This window comes from Lathyrus oleraceus, chromosome 2 (assembly GCF_024323335.1).
Source record: "Lathyrus oleraceus cultivar Zhongwan6 chromosome 2, CAAS_Psat_ZW6_1.0, whole genome shotgun sequence".
NCBI classification, from domain to species: Eukaryota; Viridiplantae; Streptophyta; class Magnoliopsida; order Fabales; family Fabaceae; genus Lathyrus; species Lathyrus oleraceus.
The window spans coordinates 359,824,149-359,846,474 of record NC_066580.1 but is presented as its reverse complement, the minus strand read 5'-3'; the positions used below and the strand labels follow the sequence as shown (position 1 = coordinate 359,846,474).

General features: G+C 35.3%; 1 protein-coding gene across 1 annotated transcript; it reads right to left on the bottom strand.

The window, feature by feature from the left end:
• Nucleotides 1-19,870: 19,870 nt before the first annotated feature.
• Nucleotides 19,871-20,737, bottom strand: LOC127121433 (probable membrane-associated kinase regulator 6). Its single transcript, XM_051051926.1, has 2 exons — nt 20,147-20,737; nt 19,871-20,028 (listed from the first exon to the last, which is right to left on the bottom strand). Exons 1-2 carry the CDS (start codon nt 20,724-20,726, stop codon nt 20,021-20,023), a joined length of 588 nt encoding a protein of 195 aa, XP_050907883.1. The 5' UTR covers nt 20,727-20,737; the 3' UTR covers nt 19,871-20,020.
• Between the last annotated feature and the right edge of the window lie 1,589 nt (nt 20,738-22,326).

Genomic DNA, 22,326 nt, shown 5'->3' with positions numbered 1-22,326 from the left:
AAGAGCTCTAAGAAGTAAGGGATAATGGCTCTATCATTATGTGAAGCAAAATATGTAGCAACTTCACACGTAGCCTATCAAACACTTTGGATGGGAATGTTATTGGAAGAATTGAAGATCACTAAAGTTGTGCATATCAAACTGTTGGTTGATAACAAATCAATAATTGATTTGGTGAATCATACAATGAGGAATGGTAGGAGCAAACATATTGTAAGAAAACATCACTTATTGAGAGATCAATTGAACAAGAACAAGCTAAAAGTCAAGTACTACAAGTCAATTGAAGCAATTGGTGGTTTATGCGGTTAGTTATTTTCCTAATTATAATATGTAGTAGTTGAATTGTATACATTTTTTCTCCTTTGAAGATACCTAAGTCTACATCTTATACTCCTAAATACAAATTAATTTAAAGAAAATGATGACATAGACATAAGAGTATGTAGGTGACACAAAAGAAATGGTCCCAAAGATGTTATTTTCGAATTGGAACTCTTCACGAGGTCGATGAGTCCCATTCTTTAAAAAAGGAAATATATTGTATAAATAATAAATATGATTTTGCTATTAAATCCCATTTTTGCTGTCAAAACATCATATGTATTTCACGTGGATGATTGAATCAGAATGTGTCCTACCAATTTTGAATGAGATAGAAAATGATTTTATCATCACAAGTAAATGAAATGCAAGACATGTGTTATCCACATCATAAATAAAGAAAACCGTAAAGCGTTGGATATATGCACAATAATAGTAGTACTCATAAATGTCACTTTCTAATGTTTTTTCATAGATAAGGAGTAAACATATAGCAACAAGAGAGAACAAAGGATGAAAATTAGTTGAAGGAATTATGGTGATAGAATCACTTATGAATTCTTCTCCCTACAGTATTTGTCCCTTGTGCCGTTCTTGTCTGCCTTGTTTTCAACACTAGCATATGAACATCATACTCTCTTCTTGGTGCCAAAAAATATTTAATGTCACACCGACGTATCAATAATAGAGAGATGGAAACAAATCAAGTTTCCTGTAAAAAATTTACTAAGGGGTGAGTTTGAATTCTTCACCAGATAAACGAGTGTCCATTCATATTTTGGGGTTATCTTTTGCACTATGGTGTATGAAAAGTTAATGCAGTGTGTGAAAAACACAATCACGAGATGGCATAAAAATGATAAGGTCATTTTTTATGTAAGACATGTAAATGTGAAAGAGATGACAATATGACTATATTCAATCACATTTAATGCCTTTGAAAAAAAAAAGAGAAGGACTACCAATGTGATTACTATCAACCATATTTATGATGAACATCACATATATAAAATCTATTAAGACGTTTAGGATCAGAAATACAACATTTGATGAAATTGCTGAATGATGATAAGTATCTGCATATATACACAATGGTTGGTGATTTTGAAACTGTATGAGATATTTTATGAGTTCATTCAAATTTTGTCAAATTGTTGATTATATTTATTTTTGTTGTTGTTGGATTTAAAATATAAAATCAACAAATCACTATTATAAATAATACATTTTTAACAATCTTTCATCTCATCTCACTACTAATATATATATATATATATATATATATATATATATATATATATATATATATATATATATATATATATATATATATATATATATATATATATATATATATATATATATATATTTGTTGTTTTTTCATAAAATCTTAAATCTCGATTTTATGAAAAACAACAACAAATATATATATATATATATATATATATATATATATATATATATATTTGTTGTTTTTTCATAAAATCTTAAATCTCGATTTTATGAAAAAACAACAAATATATATATATATATATATATATATATATATATATATATATATATATATATAAAGAAAATAAATCTTAAATCTCGATTTTATGAAAAAACAACAAAAAATGTTGATCAAGGTTTGAGCTTCGACTATCGGCTCCTGCAATTTTTTATTTTCACTTAGAACCAAAAATGCGTCTTTTTTTTATAAATCATCTTATCTCTTGGTTTAATAGAAAATTGAGATGAATAATCTAACCAATATTTTATTTAATTAAATCGAATTCAGTTTTCACCTCGGTTATCCCTTGGTTTTTTATGAAACCGAGATGAAAACTCTAAACAATATTGTATTCCTTCATCAGAATGCTAAGTTTCATTCACTTTTTGCACAATAACGAACAAAATCATTTTTCACCAGCGAACTAAAGAAACACAATTCATCACCATTTAACAAACTGAAACACCATTCTTCATCTTCTCCAAGGAGGAAGGAAGCTCGAACCTCAAACCAACACTTTTCTTTGAGTCTCTTATCACATTTCCGGTATGTAAATTTTTTTCCATGATTGTTGTTATTGTTGTTGTTATTTTTCTTGTTAATGTTGTTGATGTTGTTGTTGTTGTCTCCGTTGATGTTGTTGTTGGTATTGTTATAGTTTTTGAAACTTAAGGCATAATGTAAGTATTACAAAGAGAGAAGAGTAGAGAAGGAAGAGAAGGAAGAGAATTAGTATTGAACTGAATACTTGTCTAATTGAATCTTGTTACAATGTAAGATAGAGTTTGGTATTTATAGGAAGCCTAACTGTGTTGACTTAGCATAGTTAGTTACAGGTCCTATTTACTCTTTTCTATATGCTTATTATTCTATACTCTAATAGCTTCCTCTCAAGTTGAGGGTCACTCCTGCACAAGGGAGGATTTATGAACCACCTGAAGTTTATCATTTAGCTGTAAAAACCTGAGAGGAGAGAGAAGTTTTGTGAGAAGATCCGCATATTGATCAAAGGCTAGAATGTGTTGCACCACAAGAGTTTTGTTAAGAAATTTTTCCCGGAGAAAGAATATGTCAAGTTCCATATGTTTTGTTTTGGGATGCAGTATCAGATTGTGTGACAACACAACAATCCTCAAATTATCACAGAACATAACTGGTATGGTAAAGGGAATCTGAAGTTCAGCCAACAGAGGTTGTATCCACAAAACTTCAGAAGAAGAATTTTCAAGACTCCTGTATTCAGCTTCAGTGTTGGACCTTACCACCAAGGTTTGTTTCTTGGACCACCAAGATACAAGGTTAGGACCAAGAAAGATGCAGGATCCTGAGGTAGATTTCCTGTCATCAGGGTCAGCACCCTAGTCTGCATCAGAAAAACCCTTAATGGAAAGATGTATATGTGTGGATACAGGTTGAAGAAGAAGCCATGGTGCAGGGTGCCTTTGAGGTACTTGAGTATTCTTTTCACAACAACCCAATGAGTGTCAAGAGGCTGAGAAACTAACTGACAAACCTTGTTTACTGCATAGCTGATTTCTGGCATAGTAATGGTTGCATACTGCAAAGCACCCACAGTGTGAAGGAGAATAGCAATCCAAAACGCAGCGAAATTTAAAATTTTCTCCTTTAGTGATCCTTACGAATGGGCATGATCAGTGATAGAATCGTTACCTCTTGTGATGATTGAAACCTTTGATGCATATCTACGGAGTGATCACGAACGTTGAACGATGACAACGCCTCTACTCAGTCCACACGAACGGATTCCTTCAATCTCAGTGATAGCTGCTACGAATGAAGACTTTGAGTGAGAGAGAGAGAGAGAGAGAGAGAGAGAGAAACGAAATTGCAACTGCACAAATGCTTCTACACAAGGGTTCTATTTATAGAACCACTTGTGTGGGCTACAAGCTAAAAAGCCCACTTAAGTGTATGTGACCCATATCTTATAATATGCCAAAATCACTTAAGCGCGTGGTACCTTACCATATTTTGTATTCTACTTAAGTACACCGTATCTTACGATGGTCTACAATTCACTTAAGTGCACCGTACCTTACGGTGTTCCTTAGTTACTATATCTCTCATCAATCCGTCCTTTTGTGTGTGACCCTGTAGGTTTTCGCGGCATTGGCAATTATATTAAATCACGTATTTAACATAATAAACAGTGAGCGGTATCTAGCAACACATCACTGCTATCCAAGACACATAAATGTCATGTGATCTGACAAATCCTTTTGCGATAATACTTATGTGTACAATTACCCTTTTGCCCTTATGTCTATATTGAACACAAGGCATAGACCGTGTCATCCTTGTCCAGTCTAATATTGGGCCCATAGACATTTATCCTGTTACGCAGGATGGGCAAACTCCATCTAGGTCACTCATGTCCCTTAGCATGCTTCGTGGAGTACCCATCAAATGTCTTTATGGTCATCCAGTTACGGACAACGTTTGATCAGCAATAAGGCACTTGACTCTACATCTAGGGTCCATAGTGGTTTCAGGTCGAAGGGTGGTATACACCATTATCACCATGAGAATAACTTATGACACTTTGCATAACATTCTATATAGTATTCTCATAGCGGGCCAATCCAGTATAAATATTACTCTTAATATTCATACTTATGTTTAAGACTTGATAAATCCTTATCCATGATCCATGGGATGTGATCATCAGTCTATATACATAATAATCTTAATGCTTTAATGTTATCCCACTTCACAATAAAGTTTGACTACGGATACTTTAAGAATAGTGTCCTTATGTTTAATGTGATCTCATGATTAAGTCACACTTGATACGTTAAACGGACTAGCTATTCTATGGACTTTATTAAACAAACATAATAAAGAAAAAACCTTTTATTTTAATAAATAATTCGATACAAGCACCAAAAGTATTGGCCTCTAGGGCTTACACCAACACAATGGACCTGTAAAAGGTTGGTTCTGCCATCACATCAGTGCCATGTTTGGATAGTTTCATACTGGAAATCATAGAAGTGGGAACTCCTCTGGCCTCTCATAGGTTAGCTTTGGAAAGAAGGTCTTTGATGTATTTGGTTTGAAAGAGAAATAAGGAACCATGCTTATGCTGAGACACTTCAATTCCCAGGAATTATTCAAGAGTGACAAGTTTCTTAAGAGCAAACTGAGAGTTAAGCTTAGACACAAGTTCCTGGATTTTGGTGGGAGATTCCCCTGTAATGATAATATCATCTACATATACTAGTATGTAGATAGTAGATGTAGGAGTAATGGGAGTGAAAAAGGAAGGATCACACTTACTGGACACAAAACAAACCTTTTTAGAGCAAGTGTTAGTCTCTCAAACCAGACACGAGGAGCTTATTTTAGCCCATAAAAAGCTGTATGCAGTTTGCACACTAGGTGAGAATCAAGAGTTTCTAGCCTAAGAGGTTGTTGCATATAGACTTCTTCCTCCAAAATGCTATTGAGGAAGGCGTTGCTTACGTCAAGTTAAGTGAGTTGCCAACCTTTTGAGACAACAATGGTCAGAATAATTCTGATAGTGACTGGTTTTACCAGTGGGGAAAAGGTTTCAGCAAAGTCAAAGCCATGCTATTGGTGAAATCCTTTGACTACCAACATAGCTTTGTACTTATTCACAGTCCCAACAGGGTTTTGTTTAACTTTAAACACCCATTTACACCCTATAGCATGCCTATTTGGGGGTACAGTGGTAAGAGACCAAGTCTGATTTTTAAGTAAAGTTGAGTGTTCCTCATTCATAGTTGTTAGCCACATAGGATCCTTCATATCCACCTTGTAAGGGGAGGGTTCAAGTTCAGTAATGAGAACTTTGGGATGTAACCTAGGTTGGATTGTGCTACACTTTCTCCTAGTAGCCATGGAATGAGAATTTTGAGGGTGCAGAAAAGGAAGGTTAGGAGGTTTAGGGACATTAGGTGAGGGAGAAGATGAGGGAGAAGAGTCTACATTATTAGGTGAGGTAGAAGATGAGGCAGAAGAATCTGCACTAGAAGGAGCAATAGGTATATGAGATTCATGTAAGGATTGTGCAGAATTTGAAAAATAGTGTGAAGGAGAATGTATAGAAGATAGGGATGATGAAAAGGAAGTTAGGTGGTGTGGTGAAGAGGAATTAGTAGTGTTAGAAATGGATAGAGGAATGTGAACTTGTAAGGATAAAATGGATACAGGGAGAGGTAAGGAGGAGATAATGGGAGAAAATGGGGATATAAAAGATGAAGTGTTATTTAGCTGTGAGGGAGATGAGGAAGAAACTTGAAACAATTGAGGGTAAGGAAATTTTGATTCATTGAAAATGACATCCTTGGATATATAGAGTCTCCCATTGGGAGATAAACACTTGTAGCCTTTATGATTTGAGGAATACCCGAGGAATAGACACTCATGTAAGTGAAAATTGAATTTGTGTGAAGAGTATGGTCTGAGGTATGGGTAGCAAGCACACCCAAAGTCTTTTAGAAACTTGTAGTCCAGATGAAAGTGATACAGTAGATAAAAGGGAGACTGCATGGAAAGAAGAGGAGTAGGCATCCTGTCGATTAGGTAAGTTGCAGTAAGGCAAGTATTATTCCAAAATTTTAAGGGAAGGTTAGCTTGAGCCAACAATGTGAGGCTTGTTTCAACAACATGTCTATGTTTTCTCTCCACATAGCCAATTTGGTGATGTATGTAAGGGCATGCTAGCCTGTGAGCAATACCTCTGGTGTTTAATAAGGAAGTGAGGGACTTAAACTTTCCTCCACCATCAATTTGAAAAGCCTTAATTTTGGTAGAGAATTGAACCTCTACAGTTGTGATAAAGTGTGTGATAGTGACAAGCACATCAGACTTGAGTTTAAGAGGAAACATCCATGTATATTTGGAATTAGCATCAACACATGTCAAAAGGTATTTATAACCACAAGTAGAAATCACAGGGGCAGGACCACATACATCGGCAAACAAGAGTTCAAAAGGTTGTGAGTAAACAGTGTGTGAAAGTGTACTAGGTAGCCTATGGATCTTACCCAAACAGCAGGGGCTGCAAAAATCTAACAAAGACTTATGAGGAACAAAGATGATACATAGTTGGAGAATGGCCTTCATAGCTTCATTATTTGGATGACCTAGCCTGTTATGCCACATAAGATAACAGGAAACACCAGTTAATGCAGCTGACACTACTGGAGTGGTAGAAGAGATAGCACCCAGGGATACATGATTGATTGCCTTTGATGAAGGTGGAATGAGTTGAATATCGTCAAATAGGTATAGTCCATCTTTATTTAGGGATCCTTGAAGCATCATTTTAGAATTGGCCTGAGTTTAAACAAAGAATTTATCAGCATGACAAAAAATACTTTGTTATCTCTTGCAAACTGACTAACAGACAACAAATTTTTGGTGATTTCAGGCACTAGTAGGAAGTTTTTAAGTGTTAGATAAGTGTTTGCTAGGTGTGGTGAGTGAAACTTATCAATTCCTATTGAAGTAAATGGAAAACTTTGACCATTTCCAAGGAGCATTTGGTCTATACCAGGGAGAGCACTACTTTCAGCTAGAAAATCTGCATTATTGGTAACATGATGAGTAGCTCCAGAATCTGGAAACCAGACTTGAGACTGCAGATTATTGACACTAGGTGTCTCAATACCTATACAATAAAGTGAGCTTGGGGTTGATAGGATGGTTTAGGTGCAAAACCTGGAGGTGGACCCATGGGAGCTTGAGAAGACCACTGATTCTGGTTGGGAACAACCATAGTTGGAGGAGCAAGCCACCGATTATGATTAAGCACAACCATAGTTGAAACTGGTACAGACTGAGATAGGTTGGGATTTGTCCATTGGTTCCAAGATAGCCTGGAACTTGGGGCAAAGTAATTCCATGGAGAGGTTATCATTGAGGGCATCACAGAAGTGTGCCTGTGATAGCATACACTAGAATCATGGCCTATTTTGAAGCAAATTTGGAATTGAACCTTGAATCTACCTCCAAATATACCACCCCTACCATGTTCAAAGGAGAGTCCACCATGAAATCCACCACGAGGATCAGTAAACTTGGACATAGGTGGCGTTGTGTGTGAAGAATCAGATGGAATCTAATTAGTGGCCTGAGTTAGTGTAGGAACAAGTGGAGCAACGTTAACAGATAAAGGTTCAGTGAGAACATTTTTCCTAGTCCTCTCCGGCTTAGCTTCATGATCTAGAAGCATGGATTCAACTTCTATGATAGAACACATAATATGAAAATATTGAATTGTGGAATCTAGGGCATTAAATTCATCAGGTAAAGCATCAAGAATGGATTCAAGTTGGTCCCTATGAGACACAGGATCATCAATTGATTCCAAGATATCAAAGATGCGTTGAACCCTAACTAGATATTTAAAAATTTATTTCTTACCTTGGTGATGGACTTGAGTTTCGATCGTAGTTGACGAGACTTCGCGTTAGTGTGTGCGAACACGTACTTGTGAATCTCATCCAAAATATGATGAGACTGAATGCAGCGAATAACACGTGGAAGAAAGGAATCGGAAATTATTATCAGAAACTAGGTTAAGAGAAGTGAGTCTTCCGGCTCCCACGGGATAAATGATGAATTCTCAATGTCGTTCGTGTGATCCTCGTCGTTAAGGTACCGCGGCGGAATATCCCGATTCATGAGCAACCGATGCAGCTTGTGAGTGCGAATAATCCCTTAAACCTGCTACTTCCAGGATCATAAGTTATTTTCATCTAGTTCGAAGTAATGTGTTACGTGAAAGTCTTGAAAATGTTCTTCGAGTTGAATTTCGAAGCCAGTGAAGCTTCATTCACAGTGTTCTTTGAACTACGTAGCTTTGAATTCCTCATCACACTTGAGGATATGTAGGAGCAAGACTCCCAATCTTGTTAAGCACCCTATTAAAAAACCTTTTAAATATTTTTTCCTTTTCCTTTCAAACTTTTAATAACTAGAAGAAAACAAATAAATAAAAGCTAACAGTCATATTCCCAAAGCTGGCTAAATGGTTCCTGTTGAGTACAATAGATGTGAGGGGTGCTAATACCTCCCTCTTGCATAACTGACTCCCAAACGCAAATTTGGTTGTGAATACCATTTTTCTTTTTCTTTAATGGTTTTATCAACATATTCCCTTTACTTTTGGAATAAATAAACTCCGGTCGCGACTCTGTTATTATTTCGAGCTTTCGTTACGCCCGGGTATTTTTCGCGCCACGACAGATACACTCCTTGACGATCTCCCGGGAAAAATATTATCAAAACTATGCAAACACTAAGTTTTGAAAAGGAATGTTCCGAACTCCTTACCCCGTTAGAGAGACACCTGTGACAAATAAAATAAAGTACTTTCGCTTCCATAGGAGCCACAACCACAACACCAACGAATGCATCTAGAAAAAGGACAATATTGAAGGAATGATCAAGAAGAGTCGAATAGTTGAATATATATAAAGGGAAAAGTTTGATAGAGAGGAGTCACCTAAATGTAAGTCTTCATCGATGACCTCAAAGGCCGGAACAAGCAAAGAGATCAAATAAGCAAGCAAGGGAAAACTCCCATACATCGCCGCCATTATCGAGGAAGCACCTCAAGCGAACCTTCCCCCAAAAGGCACTACGAAGAGGAAGATTGCATAAATGATCGCCGTCCACCGCAAAGAAGGAAGTACTTCCAAAAAATTCCTTGACCAACTTATGCTAGGATTTCGTGACTCAAAGAAGATCAGAGACGTTCCCACGAAATCTTTCCCCTGGTAATCACTACTACGATTAGAAATTTGATATGTCCCTTATCCTCATTAATGGCGGGAGCTCTTGCAAAATCATTTACTCATAGTTGCTTTTGAAGATGGGACTGGCGGGAAGCAGTTTGTTTCCATACGAAGGCTCTGATCTCCATGCGTTCAATGAAACAACTACACGTCTCTAGGGACACATATAACCGATGATTTCCATATGAGACGGAAAGGACATATGAGCGGTAAATTCTAAATTTATTTTTGTTTCTTGTAGAAGTGTTTACAACTGCACCTTAGGACTACCCTTTACAACCACATTAGATGTTGTCACCTCGGAGGTGAACCTCAAGCTCAAATATCATAAATTGTAAGGGGAACTAGCCACTATCAGCGCTGACCTAGAGGGAGAAAAATAATAGATCAGGATCTCCATAAATATTAGGGATAAGGTGTATCCATGTAGATCAATGTCTTTCATCATCGATAAACTTAATAGAATCGGTATCCGTCCCCCAAGAAGTGGTTGGATCAACAAAAGAAAATGAAAAGAATAAGTGGCGGCTAGCCCGCCTGGTTATGTTCATATTTCCTAATCATATTAGATACTATATTTGAATCATCTACTTCCCCTTGTACATACATGCCTGGAAATAGTAAATGAAAATTGGTGCTTTGTGAAATATTTTTTTCTTTATGACTATGCATAGCGACAGGAAATTCGGGGTATAACCAATGATATCAATGCCCAATGCGCTTATAAATTCAAGGGTGCTTTCGGAGACGATTTGCCCGTCCGACTAAAGAAATCAATTCCCCACCTAATTCCAGGGATGCTATCGAAGATGCTTTGCACGTCCAATCAAAGAAATAAATTCCCCACCTAAGGCCATGGGTGTTGTCAGAGAAGATTTGCACGTCCTACTAAACCAATCAATCCCCCACATAAAGTCATGGTTGCTTTTATAGACGCTTTGAACGTCCAACTAAAGCAATAAACTCCACACCTAAATTTAAGGGTGTTGCTCGAGATGCTTTGCACATCTAGAGACAACAATCAATTTTGCACAAGCACTCGCGACCCACCTATGTCTAGTAGCTAGCCACTATAGATGTTGTGGTGGGTCATCCAAATGTCTACCTTTGGTCTTTTTTTTATCTAGTGGATTAAAGAGGAATCGGCCTTTGGCCGGGAACGACCCAATAACGTCCAATTAATTTCGAGGGAAAACCTCATAAGTTTACAAAGATCCAATAGTATGCACTATAGATCCTACAAAAGTGTGTTATACAGGTAACAAAAACATTTCATTTTGTAAATAAATAGATTTATATACTCTTCCATAACAAGGTATTATGTAGACAATACATAAAAACGACCCCTGAAAGGTATACTTTCGCAGAAAGACGACCTTCCCATCCTGAACTACTTGATCTGGCCGGATTTTCTCCCTGGAGATGGTCAAAGGATGATGGAATTACTCCACTTGTTATAGAGCATTCTAAAATGACTTTGAAATTTCCTCAAGGGTGGCACTCGTACAGTCATCTAAGTGATAGGTTAGTAAAGCATTTTGAGGGTGCAAAGACTCTATCTTTCTCTGAGTACATGCTAAACTACCTCAAAAAGAAGTTAGAGACCAATCCTTGTTCGTCATAGTCTTCACTAGATAAGTCAACTGGTCAGAGAGGGAACCATCGAGATTTAGGGGAAATAAAGAGTTATCCACCTCGACGAGATAGGTAGAAGCTTTCTCTACTTCATACATGTATCTATCTTGTTGAAGCTTCAGATTACAAATAATATCCTCCAGTTGTTGCTTCTCAACATGATTCTTGTCAGACCAAAAAGCCTCCCATTGACCGGATCCACCAAAGGCCAAATCAATAGTGGAACACTGGGTTTATCGAGCCAAAGTAGTCAGCTCTTCCTCAAGAATAGGCCCGAAAAGGTTAGGCAATAAGAGTAGTCCTCGTCTAAAGGAGGAGGTCGACAACCCTTGATAGAACGAGAGCTAGATCCCGCCAGTAAGGGGCGGCCATTTAGACCCATGACATTCGGTAAAGTTAGAAAAACCTCAGTGGTAACGTCACTTCTAGTCGGTTGTATGCCTCGCCTTAGAAGCAGGGGATGCACTTCATCATCCATGTAATCTGCATAAAATTACGAGTAAAGAGAATACATCAAGGATAGGTAGATTAAAAATATCAAAACCCTAAGGTTTTCAAAGCTTACCAAAGATGATCTTTCTCTCTTCTTGAGAGACAGCTTCTATCAACTACCAGACATCAAGAAAGTGTTGCAAGCGTTTCTTATCAACCTCCTCTACTAGAGTACCTCCTCTTATGTATCTCAGATTGCTAATAAACTTTATTAGTCGAGCCTTTTGGTACCGAGCCTCATTAGACAGATCCTCTCTCTTATACACATAAAGGTGATTCCCTAGAAGAAAGTGACACTTAATAAAATACTTGGAGAATAGATAAACACATCTTCCATCCACTATGTCGTCGATGTCACAAACTGCGTAATGAGCTTCAAGGCTGACAGGAGTTACCAAAAAGAACTGATCCTCAAAAGACTGTGGCTTTGGAAGAGGTCCAAAGTCATGGAATGTCGGTTCCAAATAGATTAATCCTCTACCCCTCCTTCGGGTCGCCTGGTCAGGACGACATCTAAAGATATGGAAGAAAATGATCACTGAGGGTTCTCCGTTAAAATATTCTCACCAGTACTGGTATACCTTCATGTACGCCTAACTTGCAGGATGAAGTTGTGAATGAGCCATTGTCATGTATTTTAAAACGTTACCTCAAAGGTAGTAAAGGGAAGACGAAACCCATGATGGAGAAAGTGTATTCACATAAGGGGATGGCGTAATTGTCATATTTGTCGCATATTCTTTCATCCTCAGGGGGACTCAAGATTCCCCAATAGGAAGGCAGATCAACTTCTGTAAAGGCATCATCAAGACCACCCACTTTAAAAAAAGAAATAAATGGTATAAGAATAAATGAGATCCACTCAAGTAGATGGTGTATCCTTCGAGCAGTTATGAACACTTTTCCGTGATTTCTTTCCCATGTTGCACTAACTTTACGGTTGTAGGAAAATGAAATGCTAAAGAAGAAGGGAATTGCTATACTTGGAAAAAGATTTAAGAGAAAACAACATTGACCCTTCGAAATAAAACTACATTCTAGCATGCGATGAAAATTCACCAAACACGTTTAATCACTCACACGCAATACTTAAGTGTTTCAATTCCCCTAGAGTCTTAATGATGATACCTCTGAATTATGGTGCATTAAATGCATGATTCTTTAAATAAACTGAAGTGTTTCTCCTTCCTTTTTCCAAAGTTGGCCAATGAGTGGTCGACTCCTAAAGCTAAAGTATCAAGCCCCCGCCTTCGTACACATCGGCAATGGCTAGGGGTCAATTGTTATGAGTTGACCACATAAACCCCAATCAACTTCTTGAAAGGGGTCTCACTCCTTCTAGAATCTTCTTAGCACACAAGGGTTATCATCTCAATGATCACGAGGGTTCTCAACTACAAGTACATCCAATGGTTCTTCGTATTTCACTCCTAACAAATAACGAGTTCGTTATTTGTTTCTCTATATACATAGAGAATGTGCCAAATTGAGGTAACAATTTTCAAATCTAATTTTATTTCACTCTTTTTCCTCATACACTGACTTGAGCATTTAAGTGCTAATTTTTTAGGTCCCCCCACTCCACCACATCAGAGGTTATGATCCACTATCACCATCATTCCTACACTCATTTTTGATTCTAGAATGAAACATATATAAACATAATTCTACTAAAAAGGGTTTCTTTCATGATTGGCATATATCTGATTTCATTTACCTTACCTCTAAGACCATCAATGTGTACGACACAATCCTTTGGAGGAAATGTGACCCTTAAGATTGATATTAAGAAGGCATTTTATATTGTTAATTGAAGATGTCTTAAGTTATACGAATATTTGATTTCAATAAGAATTTTTATTCTTAGATTCATACTATTTTTTAATCTACCAAACTCTCTATTTTTACTTATGGAAAAATATACATTTTTTCTTGCAAAAGGGTGTTAAACAAGGTGTTCTATTGTCTCCTCTCTTATTTTATTTTTTTTGAAGATTTGATTAGTAGATCAATTACAAAATTGGTCAATTATGGAAAGTTGACTTTAATTTAGTAGAGCATTAGAGGGAGCCATGCCCTTAAGCTGTGTTTTGCATGTGTTGTATGAAAATCATGTCATGATATTTTGCAAAACTATCAATAAGGTAAGAAATCTCATTGATTTGTTCATCAAATATGTTGCAATCTCATACCAGTTTATTAGTCCCGCTAAATCCAATTTCTTTCTTTGGAGGATCCATCAACTATAATAGATTATACAGACTTGTTGAGATGCTTGAATTCAACACTGGAGTTTCTCCTTTTAATTATCTTGGGGTTCTCATTTTTAAAGGCAAGTCTAAATTGAGTTATTTTTATTCTATTTATGGAAAAATCAAATCCAAATTGAATGCTTGGAAGAATTTTTTTTCTTTCATTTTCTGGAAGAGTTGAATTTGTCAATAGTGTAATCCATGATATGTTGATTTACTCTTTCCTAATTTATTCTTACATGTCATTCTCTTTAATACCATTGACAAATCAATAAGGAAATTCATAAAATATTGAGGTAGAAAAGTTGTTATTGTGACTTGACATAAGATTTGTAGTTCTATTATATATTAGGTCCCTTAGAGACATCAATAAAGCAACATTAAAGCTTTGGCGGGGAGCTTTTTAACTCCCAAAAACCAATGAAATTATCTTCTAGTCCTTAGCTCCCAAACCAATGAAATTATCTTCTTAAACCTAGAGTAATTAAGAAGTCATGGTTTATTCAACACCACGTTCACTTCTCTATTTATTTGGGGAGGAGTTAAAAGAAAAAGTTTAAATGTGAAGAATTTATGACTGGTTGATGATGAGAATTTTATTAATTTTTGTTTTAATAATTGGTTAGAGGATAGTTCTCAATACTAAGATTAAAGATTTTCTACTCAATGATCAATGCTGAATTCTTGCTTCTATTATGCACAACATTTTTAATATGTGTAACCTATTCGGTAAGATAATTATTTTTAAGGTTAAATTTCTTGACAAGTTTGTTTGGGTTAATATTATTGATGACTCTCGATTCTTAAAAAGGTTATAAATTTTCAAGACCTCATAGTCAAATGTTTTCTTGGATCAAAATGGTTCCGCACAATGATACTCCATTGTCTAAGTCTAATATTATTTGAAGGTTAATTCATGATAAGTTTTTCACTAATGACAAATATTGCTTTAAAGGTTGTGCCATTTTTTTCTCTTCATATGAGTTGATTGGGCTACTTTAACTACTGAAATATGGTTTCCATAAAGGTTAGCATAATATGACTAGAAACTATGCTTTTATAAAGGTTAGCATAACATGACTAGAAACTCATTCAAACCTTATTAATAATTATTGAATTTTTTTTTTAAATATCCAGAATTTTAAAAAAAAATTCAAAATTAACCCATTTTTCAAAAAAATTACACAAATGGGCAAAATTTGCCCTAATTGTGTACATAGGCGCCACCCTAGTTGGCGCCTACCCTTAATGGGTAGGGCAAGTCGCCACTAGGGGTGGCGCCTATGCCCAATCCCTTTTTTTTTTTTTTTTTTTTTTTTTTTTTAAATGTTTTATTAATTTTTTTTTTTAATTTTTTTTTTTTAAATATTAGATATTTGATAAATATATTTTTTTTATAAATTATATTAATTTATATTAACACTTATATATAAATAAAATTATTACAAGATATATATATATATATTAATTTATATATATATTAATTTATATATATATATATATATATATTAATTTAATTTATAAACAATTAATATTATACACATTTAATTAATATATATAAATATTTATTTACAAGAGATATATATATATATATATATATATATATATATATATATATATTAATTTATATATATATTAATTTAATTTATAAGTAAATAATATTATTTATAAATTTTTGGGAGAATTAGGGTTAGGTAGACTGGTGTACAACCCAGATCTTTTCCTATAAATAAAGTGTTATTTCCTTGCATTTTCTTCAACACTGTTTCGTACCACCTTCTGTATCAAGTTGAGTTCATGGCATCCCCAAGACCGTCGTCATGGCAGCGAACATCATCAAGGCGCCCGGATCCTGAACCAGTAATCTTAAAAAGGGATGGGCATGTTATTTTCTCGCCTTTGAAACCCCCAATGGAGATGAAATTTTGGAACATCCGTTCGTTGGACCAACTAAAAAGGTCCTTGATGTCTTGGTTAGAGGGAGATTACCAACCTGGTGAAGTCATCAGAAGGATTCAGAGGCTTAGAACAAGGTTCTCATTTGAAACTGGAGAAACGATACGCTGGTGGGTTGAAGTTGAAAGCGACATTGATTGCATCCAAATGATGCATGGATCAGACGACATAGTGTTAACTGTTGTAATTTCTTAGATTTTAATGGTTGTTTGTCATGTTGTTGTTGTATTTGTTATTGTTCTAGTACTTGTTCTTGTTTTAGTACTTGTTTTTGTTCCAGTATTTGTTTTTGTTTTAGTAATTGGTGTTGTAATGTTAGATGTTTGTGTTTGTTGTTCAAGTGTCATCTTCTATTTGGAATAAAAAGTAAACTTTAATTTAAAATGATTTTGGTACACAGATTTATGAAAGTGAAAACTAAGTTGTGGAACTAGATCCACGATATGGACATTTGTTCTTATTATGCCCTAGTTGTCTACATATGCTACACTTCCTCTGCATTTTCTCTGCGACGTCCATTTCAGTTCTAATGCGCCTGCTATTTGGGCGACCACTTTTATTCCGCCGCATCGATTCGTTGTGCCAAACAATTTCCCCGTCATACTCTGGCCAATACGCCTCCAATGCTACCACCGGAAAGGGATTGTCGTATACATTGAGCAATGTTGCAACTTTGTAGATTGGAGACACTAGCGATAATGCATCGAAGTGGCTGTGTGAACACGCTGCAATGACATGGGAACAAGGCATACGATACGCCTGAAATTGACCACAGTCGCACCAACGGTCTGGTATTAGGACCCTATACTCTTGTCTGGGCAGCCCTTGGTTGTGGTCAATTGTTTCCTTGACACTGAAAGTGTGGCCATGGCGGTCGAACTCCGTAACCCGATGGCTGCTGGCTTTGGCGGATTCCTGCCTCATAAACTTCATGCAGGCTTCACTATAAACCTGACTCGTCTGCAACACTTCATTCCAGCGCCTGCCCCTTGTTACGAACAACGTTGCCATCCGAAAATAGGTCGCACTCACCAATGCGGTTACCGGGAGGTTACGTATGCCCTTAAACACGCCGTTCATTGATTCCACAAGATTTGTTGTCATGTGGCCCCACCTCACCCCATCGTCGTACGATCTAGTCCACTTCGCTCTGTCGATATTATCAATCCACCTCCCTGCATCAGAATTTGCCAACACTATTTCCCGGCGATAGTATTGGAATCCAGGCTGGTTTAATGCGTACCCCGCGTTTATCAAATGTTGCTTCAAAAAGTTATCCTTGAACTCCCGCATAAAATTTTGTGCAATATGCCTGATGCAGTAGACATGGGTAGACGGGGGGTCATGCCAGCCATTTGCTGGATTATTGTATGCACTGTCTATTGAGGCGTGCCTGTCAGAAATAACGCAGATGCCAGCTTGTGGAGTCACGTGCGTTCGAAGATTCTTAAGGAAGAAACTCCAACCAGCTGCCGTTTCTCCTTCCACCAATGCAAAGGCTATTGGGAAAATATTTGAATTGCCATCTTGTGCGACCGCCATCAGTAACGATCCTTGGTATTTCCCATACAGCCAAGTTCCATCGACTTGAACAAGTGGTTTGCAGAATGTGAACCCGATGATGCATGGACGGAATGCCCAGAAAAGTCTATGGAAAATTCCATTACCTTCTAGACGAGTTCCGTCAGGGGATTGTGCAGGCAAGGTCTCCATTATAGTAACCGTCCCAGGTGAATACAATCGTAGTGCAGCCAGGTAGCGTGGTAGTTGTTTGTATGATTCCTCCCAGTTACCGTACACCAGTTCAATTGCCTTGGTTTTTGCTAACCAAGCCTTTCTGTATGACGGTGTATATTTGAAAACAGCCACACAATGGGAGATAATTGTTTTGACCTTCAGTGACGGGTCAGCCTCAACTAGAGGTAATATGGAATGGCAGATCATGTCATGGCTAAGTTTGCGATGATCCTGTGCCATGTTGGTGTTGACGCAAATGTGAGCTTGAGATATTGACCCTATCACCCACGCGTTATGCTTCTTCTTGTACGATGCCATCAACCTATATCCACACTCCGGATTTTTGCATTCAATAACGTATCTTTCCGGATTTGATTTGATAACATCGTAGTCAACACAATTTTTCAAGTGCCAGTTCTTTATTGCTAACAGACACTCTTCCTTGGTCCGAAATTGGTCACCCTTCTTTAAGTCCTCATCAGACCTCATATATGGGTTGTAGAACATATCTGATGAGGGCTCATCCTCGCCCAAGTTAAGTGTTGTGAAGTGCGCAGGAGGTGAGTAGCGTTGCGCTATAGGTATTTGAGGTTGGTCTTCGTCTTCAGAATGACGGTTCACCAAGTCATCAACCACGTCTTCAGCATCATCAACCACATCGTCTTCAACGTGGTGCTCAGCATCTTGTTCGTCATCAATCACAGGATCAATAACCTGTGATTGAATATTCTGAGTTGGTTGAGGTTGTTCCAACACAATGTACAACACTATGTAGTCGTAACCAGAGTACTCATGGTTACGAAGCATGTATTGTGTCTCCATGTCATTTTGAATCAATGACTTATAAAACTTGACAGAGTTGTTTTCTGAAAAAAAAGGTTGTTGATAAAAAATTTGGGACACGGGTTGTCTTAGTTTGGACTCAATCTTCCTTTTCAGATAAGAGAAGTCAGCTCCTCTATTTAGACAAAACCGAGTGCATTCGGTGTTTCTAAATAGGAAGCCAGACTTATCACATTCATAAGTCTCACCGTTGACGTGAGCTTTGACTTTGTATTGTGAAGAAGATGACATGTTTTGTGAAGACATTGTGAAGGTTTTGTGAAGGTTTTGTGAAGGTTTTGTGAAGGTTTTGTGAGGGTTTTGTGAAGGTTTTGTGAAGATATTTTCAAGGTTTTGTGAAGATTGCTGTGAAGATATTGTGAATACCTTTGCGAAAATGTGTGTGAATATTTATACTGCAAGAATCTTACTGAAGATTGCTGTGAAGATACGGGTATACAAGAGGACTACCAACAGGACTACTACACACCACAACAAACATTGCACTTTGGCCAACCCGATTCAACCCTAAACTACCAAAGACCACAATTCGAGGGCGCACCCAGCAGTAGTCAGTTTGTCCCACCGAGACAAAGCTTCGAGGGCGCAGAGGGGACCCGTCTTTCCTACAGCACTGAAGGGACTTCGACCGAACCACAACGGCAAGCGGCAAGGGGGCGCGTTAGGGCAAGGGGTGGTAATAGGGAAGCACCACCACCACGTGAACCGTCTAGGCGAGTAACTAGACCTCCCCCGTGCGGATCGTACAAGGGACCGCATCATATGTGATTAATCATATCTTTGTAATATTTGCCTTGTTTATTATTTAAATAAAAATATTTTCTGTTTATTATCTTTATATCTTTATCTTTATCTTTAAAAATATTGTCTATCATATCTTTATACATATATAAATTAATTTTTTTTCCAAAAATTTACAAATAATATTAATTACTTATAAATTATATTAATATATATATATATAAATTAATATATATATAAATTAATATATATATATATATATAAATAAAAAAATTTAGACAAAATATATGTGTCAACATAAATTAATATACTTAATAAAAAACATAAATTTATAAAAAAAAAAAAAAAAAAAAAAAAAACATTAAAAAAAACATTAAAAAAAAAAAAAAAAAATGGATTTGGGCATAGGCGCCACCCCTAGTGGCGACTTGCCCTCCCCATTAAGGGTAGGCGCCAACTAGGGTGGCGCCTAAGGGTAAAAAATGGCCAATTTTGGCCATTTGTGTAATTATTTTGAAAAATTGGATATTTTTGAAATTTTTTTGAAATTTTTGGATATTTAAAAAAAAAATTCATAATTATTACGATTAAATGCAACAACAATCAAGGAGCAACTAAATCCAACATTCATAAAATTTATTCATTTTAAATCCCAAAGACAAATACTTCAACAGAGAGAAATTACACCAAGAAAAAAAATGGAATGCTCAATTAGGCACCATACATTTCTAGGTGTCCACCACTTCCTCCTACAATAATCATTTTCCTGAAATGAGAAAAATAAATAAAATTTAATTCTCGAAGCATTAATTTATGCTAATATTTAATAGTAAATTTACACAAACATTAAAATGGAAGTAAAATAAAGGTATAGCTATATGTACCTATTGATTTTTTGCAGTGAAGAACTGCTTCATAAATTGAGTTATCATGATCAACATAAAAATCACCGATTGGAGAAGCTTTCTGTGAAATGCTTCTCAAACTTTTTACTTGCCAATCTATCTCATCAATATCCTCAATTCTAACTTTAGTGTTTTTCCTTGACTTCTCCACTTTCTTCCTTAATTGGTTGAAAAATTGTAGCAAAGTTCTCCATGTTGATTTTCTCAACCTAATAAGAAAACCATGATGAGTTTCCATATTTCTTGAAGAAAAATTTCCAGAAGAAAAAGAAGTACCAATCTTCGTTTGATTAGATTCTTGAGTATAAGGGTCAACAAAAAATGGCAAAAGAAAGCCATTGGAGAAAATCTCATCAGCATGAACAAGTACAAGATTTGATTGAGAGATACAAGTGCTAAAATTGAAGCTTTGGCTATTATTTGAGGTACTATCTCCATAGAAACTGGTGATAGAAACTCTATGAGGATCATCATCTAGATAATCCACAGGGAATTTATTAGAGTTTGATAACCAACTATATGAAAAACTATCACTAGCTAGAGACAATGAGGTTTCCATTTTGCAATGTTTATTGCAAAAGGATGTGTTATATGAATTAATATAAAAACTTATATACTAGTAAGGACAAAGTTTTTTTAGAAGCAACAAAAAAAGAATAATATTAGGGTGTCTTTGATTTATGATTTAAAAAATAATTTGAAGGATAAATTTTATTAGGAATCATATTTTTGAGAAGTTATTTTCATAAATGTGTTGGGTAAAAAATGTTTTAGAAATATATTTTATAAATCTATCTAGCTTACAAATTAAAACTAGAAATAAGAAAAATGGTAGATAAAAAGATCTCCATTTTTAACACAAAAATAAAAAAGATCGAAAATTGCGTAAATTTTATTTCTACAAATAAATAAGACCTATTAAAGCTTTTAAACTTTTCACAAAAAATTAATTAAATTGTATTTTCACTTTTTAAAAATATGTGGTAATCTTGAAACAAACACATCTTTTGAAAATTTTAAAAATAAGTACATGTGACACGTGGTATTATCCACAAATTAATTTTTTTTTGATACACTTTAAAACATTTTAGACATATCTATATGATTATAAAATGCAAATAAAGAGATTAAATACATTAGATTTAATTATTAGCATATGTAGATTTTTTATAGTAGATGGGAGGTGAACTATTGGTATATTTTGTTATTTTTAATGAGACAAATATATATATATATATATATATATATATATATATATATATATATATATATATATATATATAGTTTTATTGTCAATGTATTCTTTTTTTTGTAAATAATATTGATATCGTATTTAGAAGGTATTAATTTGAGAGGCTACGACACTCATAATAGAGGCAATGGTGACATTTTGTGTATGCTATTAATTGCTTATAGTGACTAAACAATGGTGACCACAAGGGGAAAATTTGTCTATTATGTCAAGGTCAATAAGGAACAAATGGAACAACATAAATGCAAATCTGTTTTGACTTTAAGGACTAAATTTTGCTTCATTTCTATCTTTATAGTTATCCTTGTTTGTAATTTCTACTACCAAAATCTATATGAATAGATAAATTCACCTAAATCAATAAAACAGATGTTGAATCTTTATCGGGTATATGTACTAACTTCTATCACCCAAAACAATTTAAAATATATAAAATAAAATAAGAGAGAAGGATTGTAGCATGATGATTGCCATATTTTATGATGTAAAACGATGTTTTAGATTTTTGACCTCTAAAGAGCATGATAGATGCCACAATATATTTTACTACTACTTCATTACCTTTTTTATAAACATGCTTTTAGGTGGAACCAACAATTATTTTAATCCTTGAATACGTGATATCGTTAATACAATTTATAAATGTATCATAATTGTAAATACATCTTTTATTTCACTTTTGTTAATTAGTAATTTCAGACTGATTGATAACTAAAATACACGTGATTATCTAAAAATATATTTTAAATTAAAAAAATTAGTGAAAAGATATTTAAAATTAAATATCTCTTTCACTAATTTTTTAATTTAAATATATTTTTAAATAGTCATGTGTATTTTAGTTATCAATTAGTTTGAAATTACTGATTAACAAAAGTTGATATCAAGTTGATATGATAACTATTAT

Coding starts and splice junctions, on each gene's coding strand:
- LOC127121433 (XM_051051926.1), bottom strand. CDS start 20,726: ATGGAAACCTCATTGTCTCTAGCTAGTGATAGTTTTTCATATAGTTGG.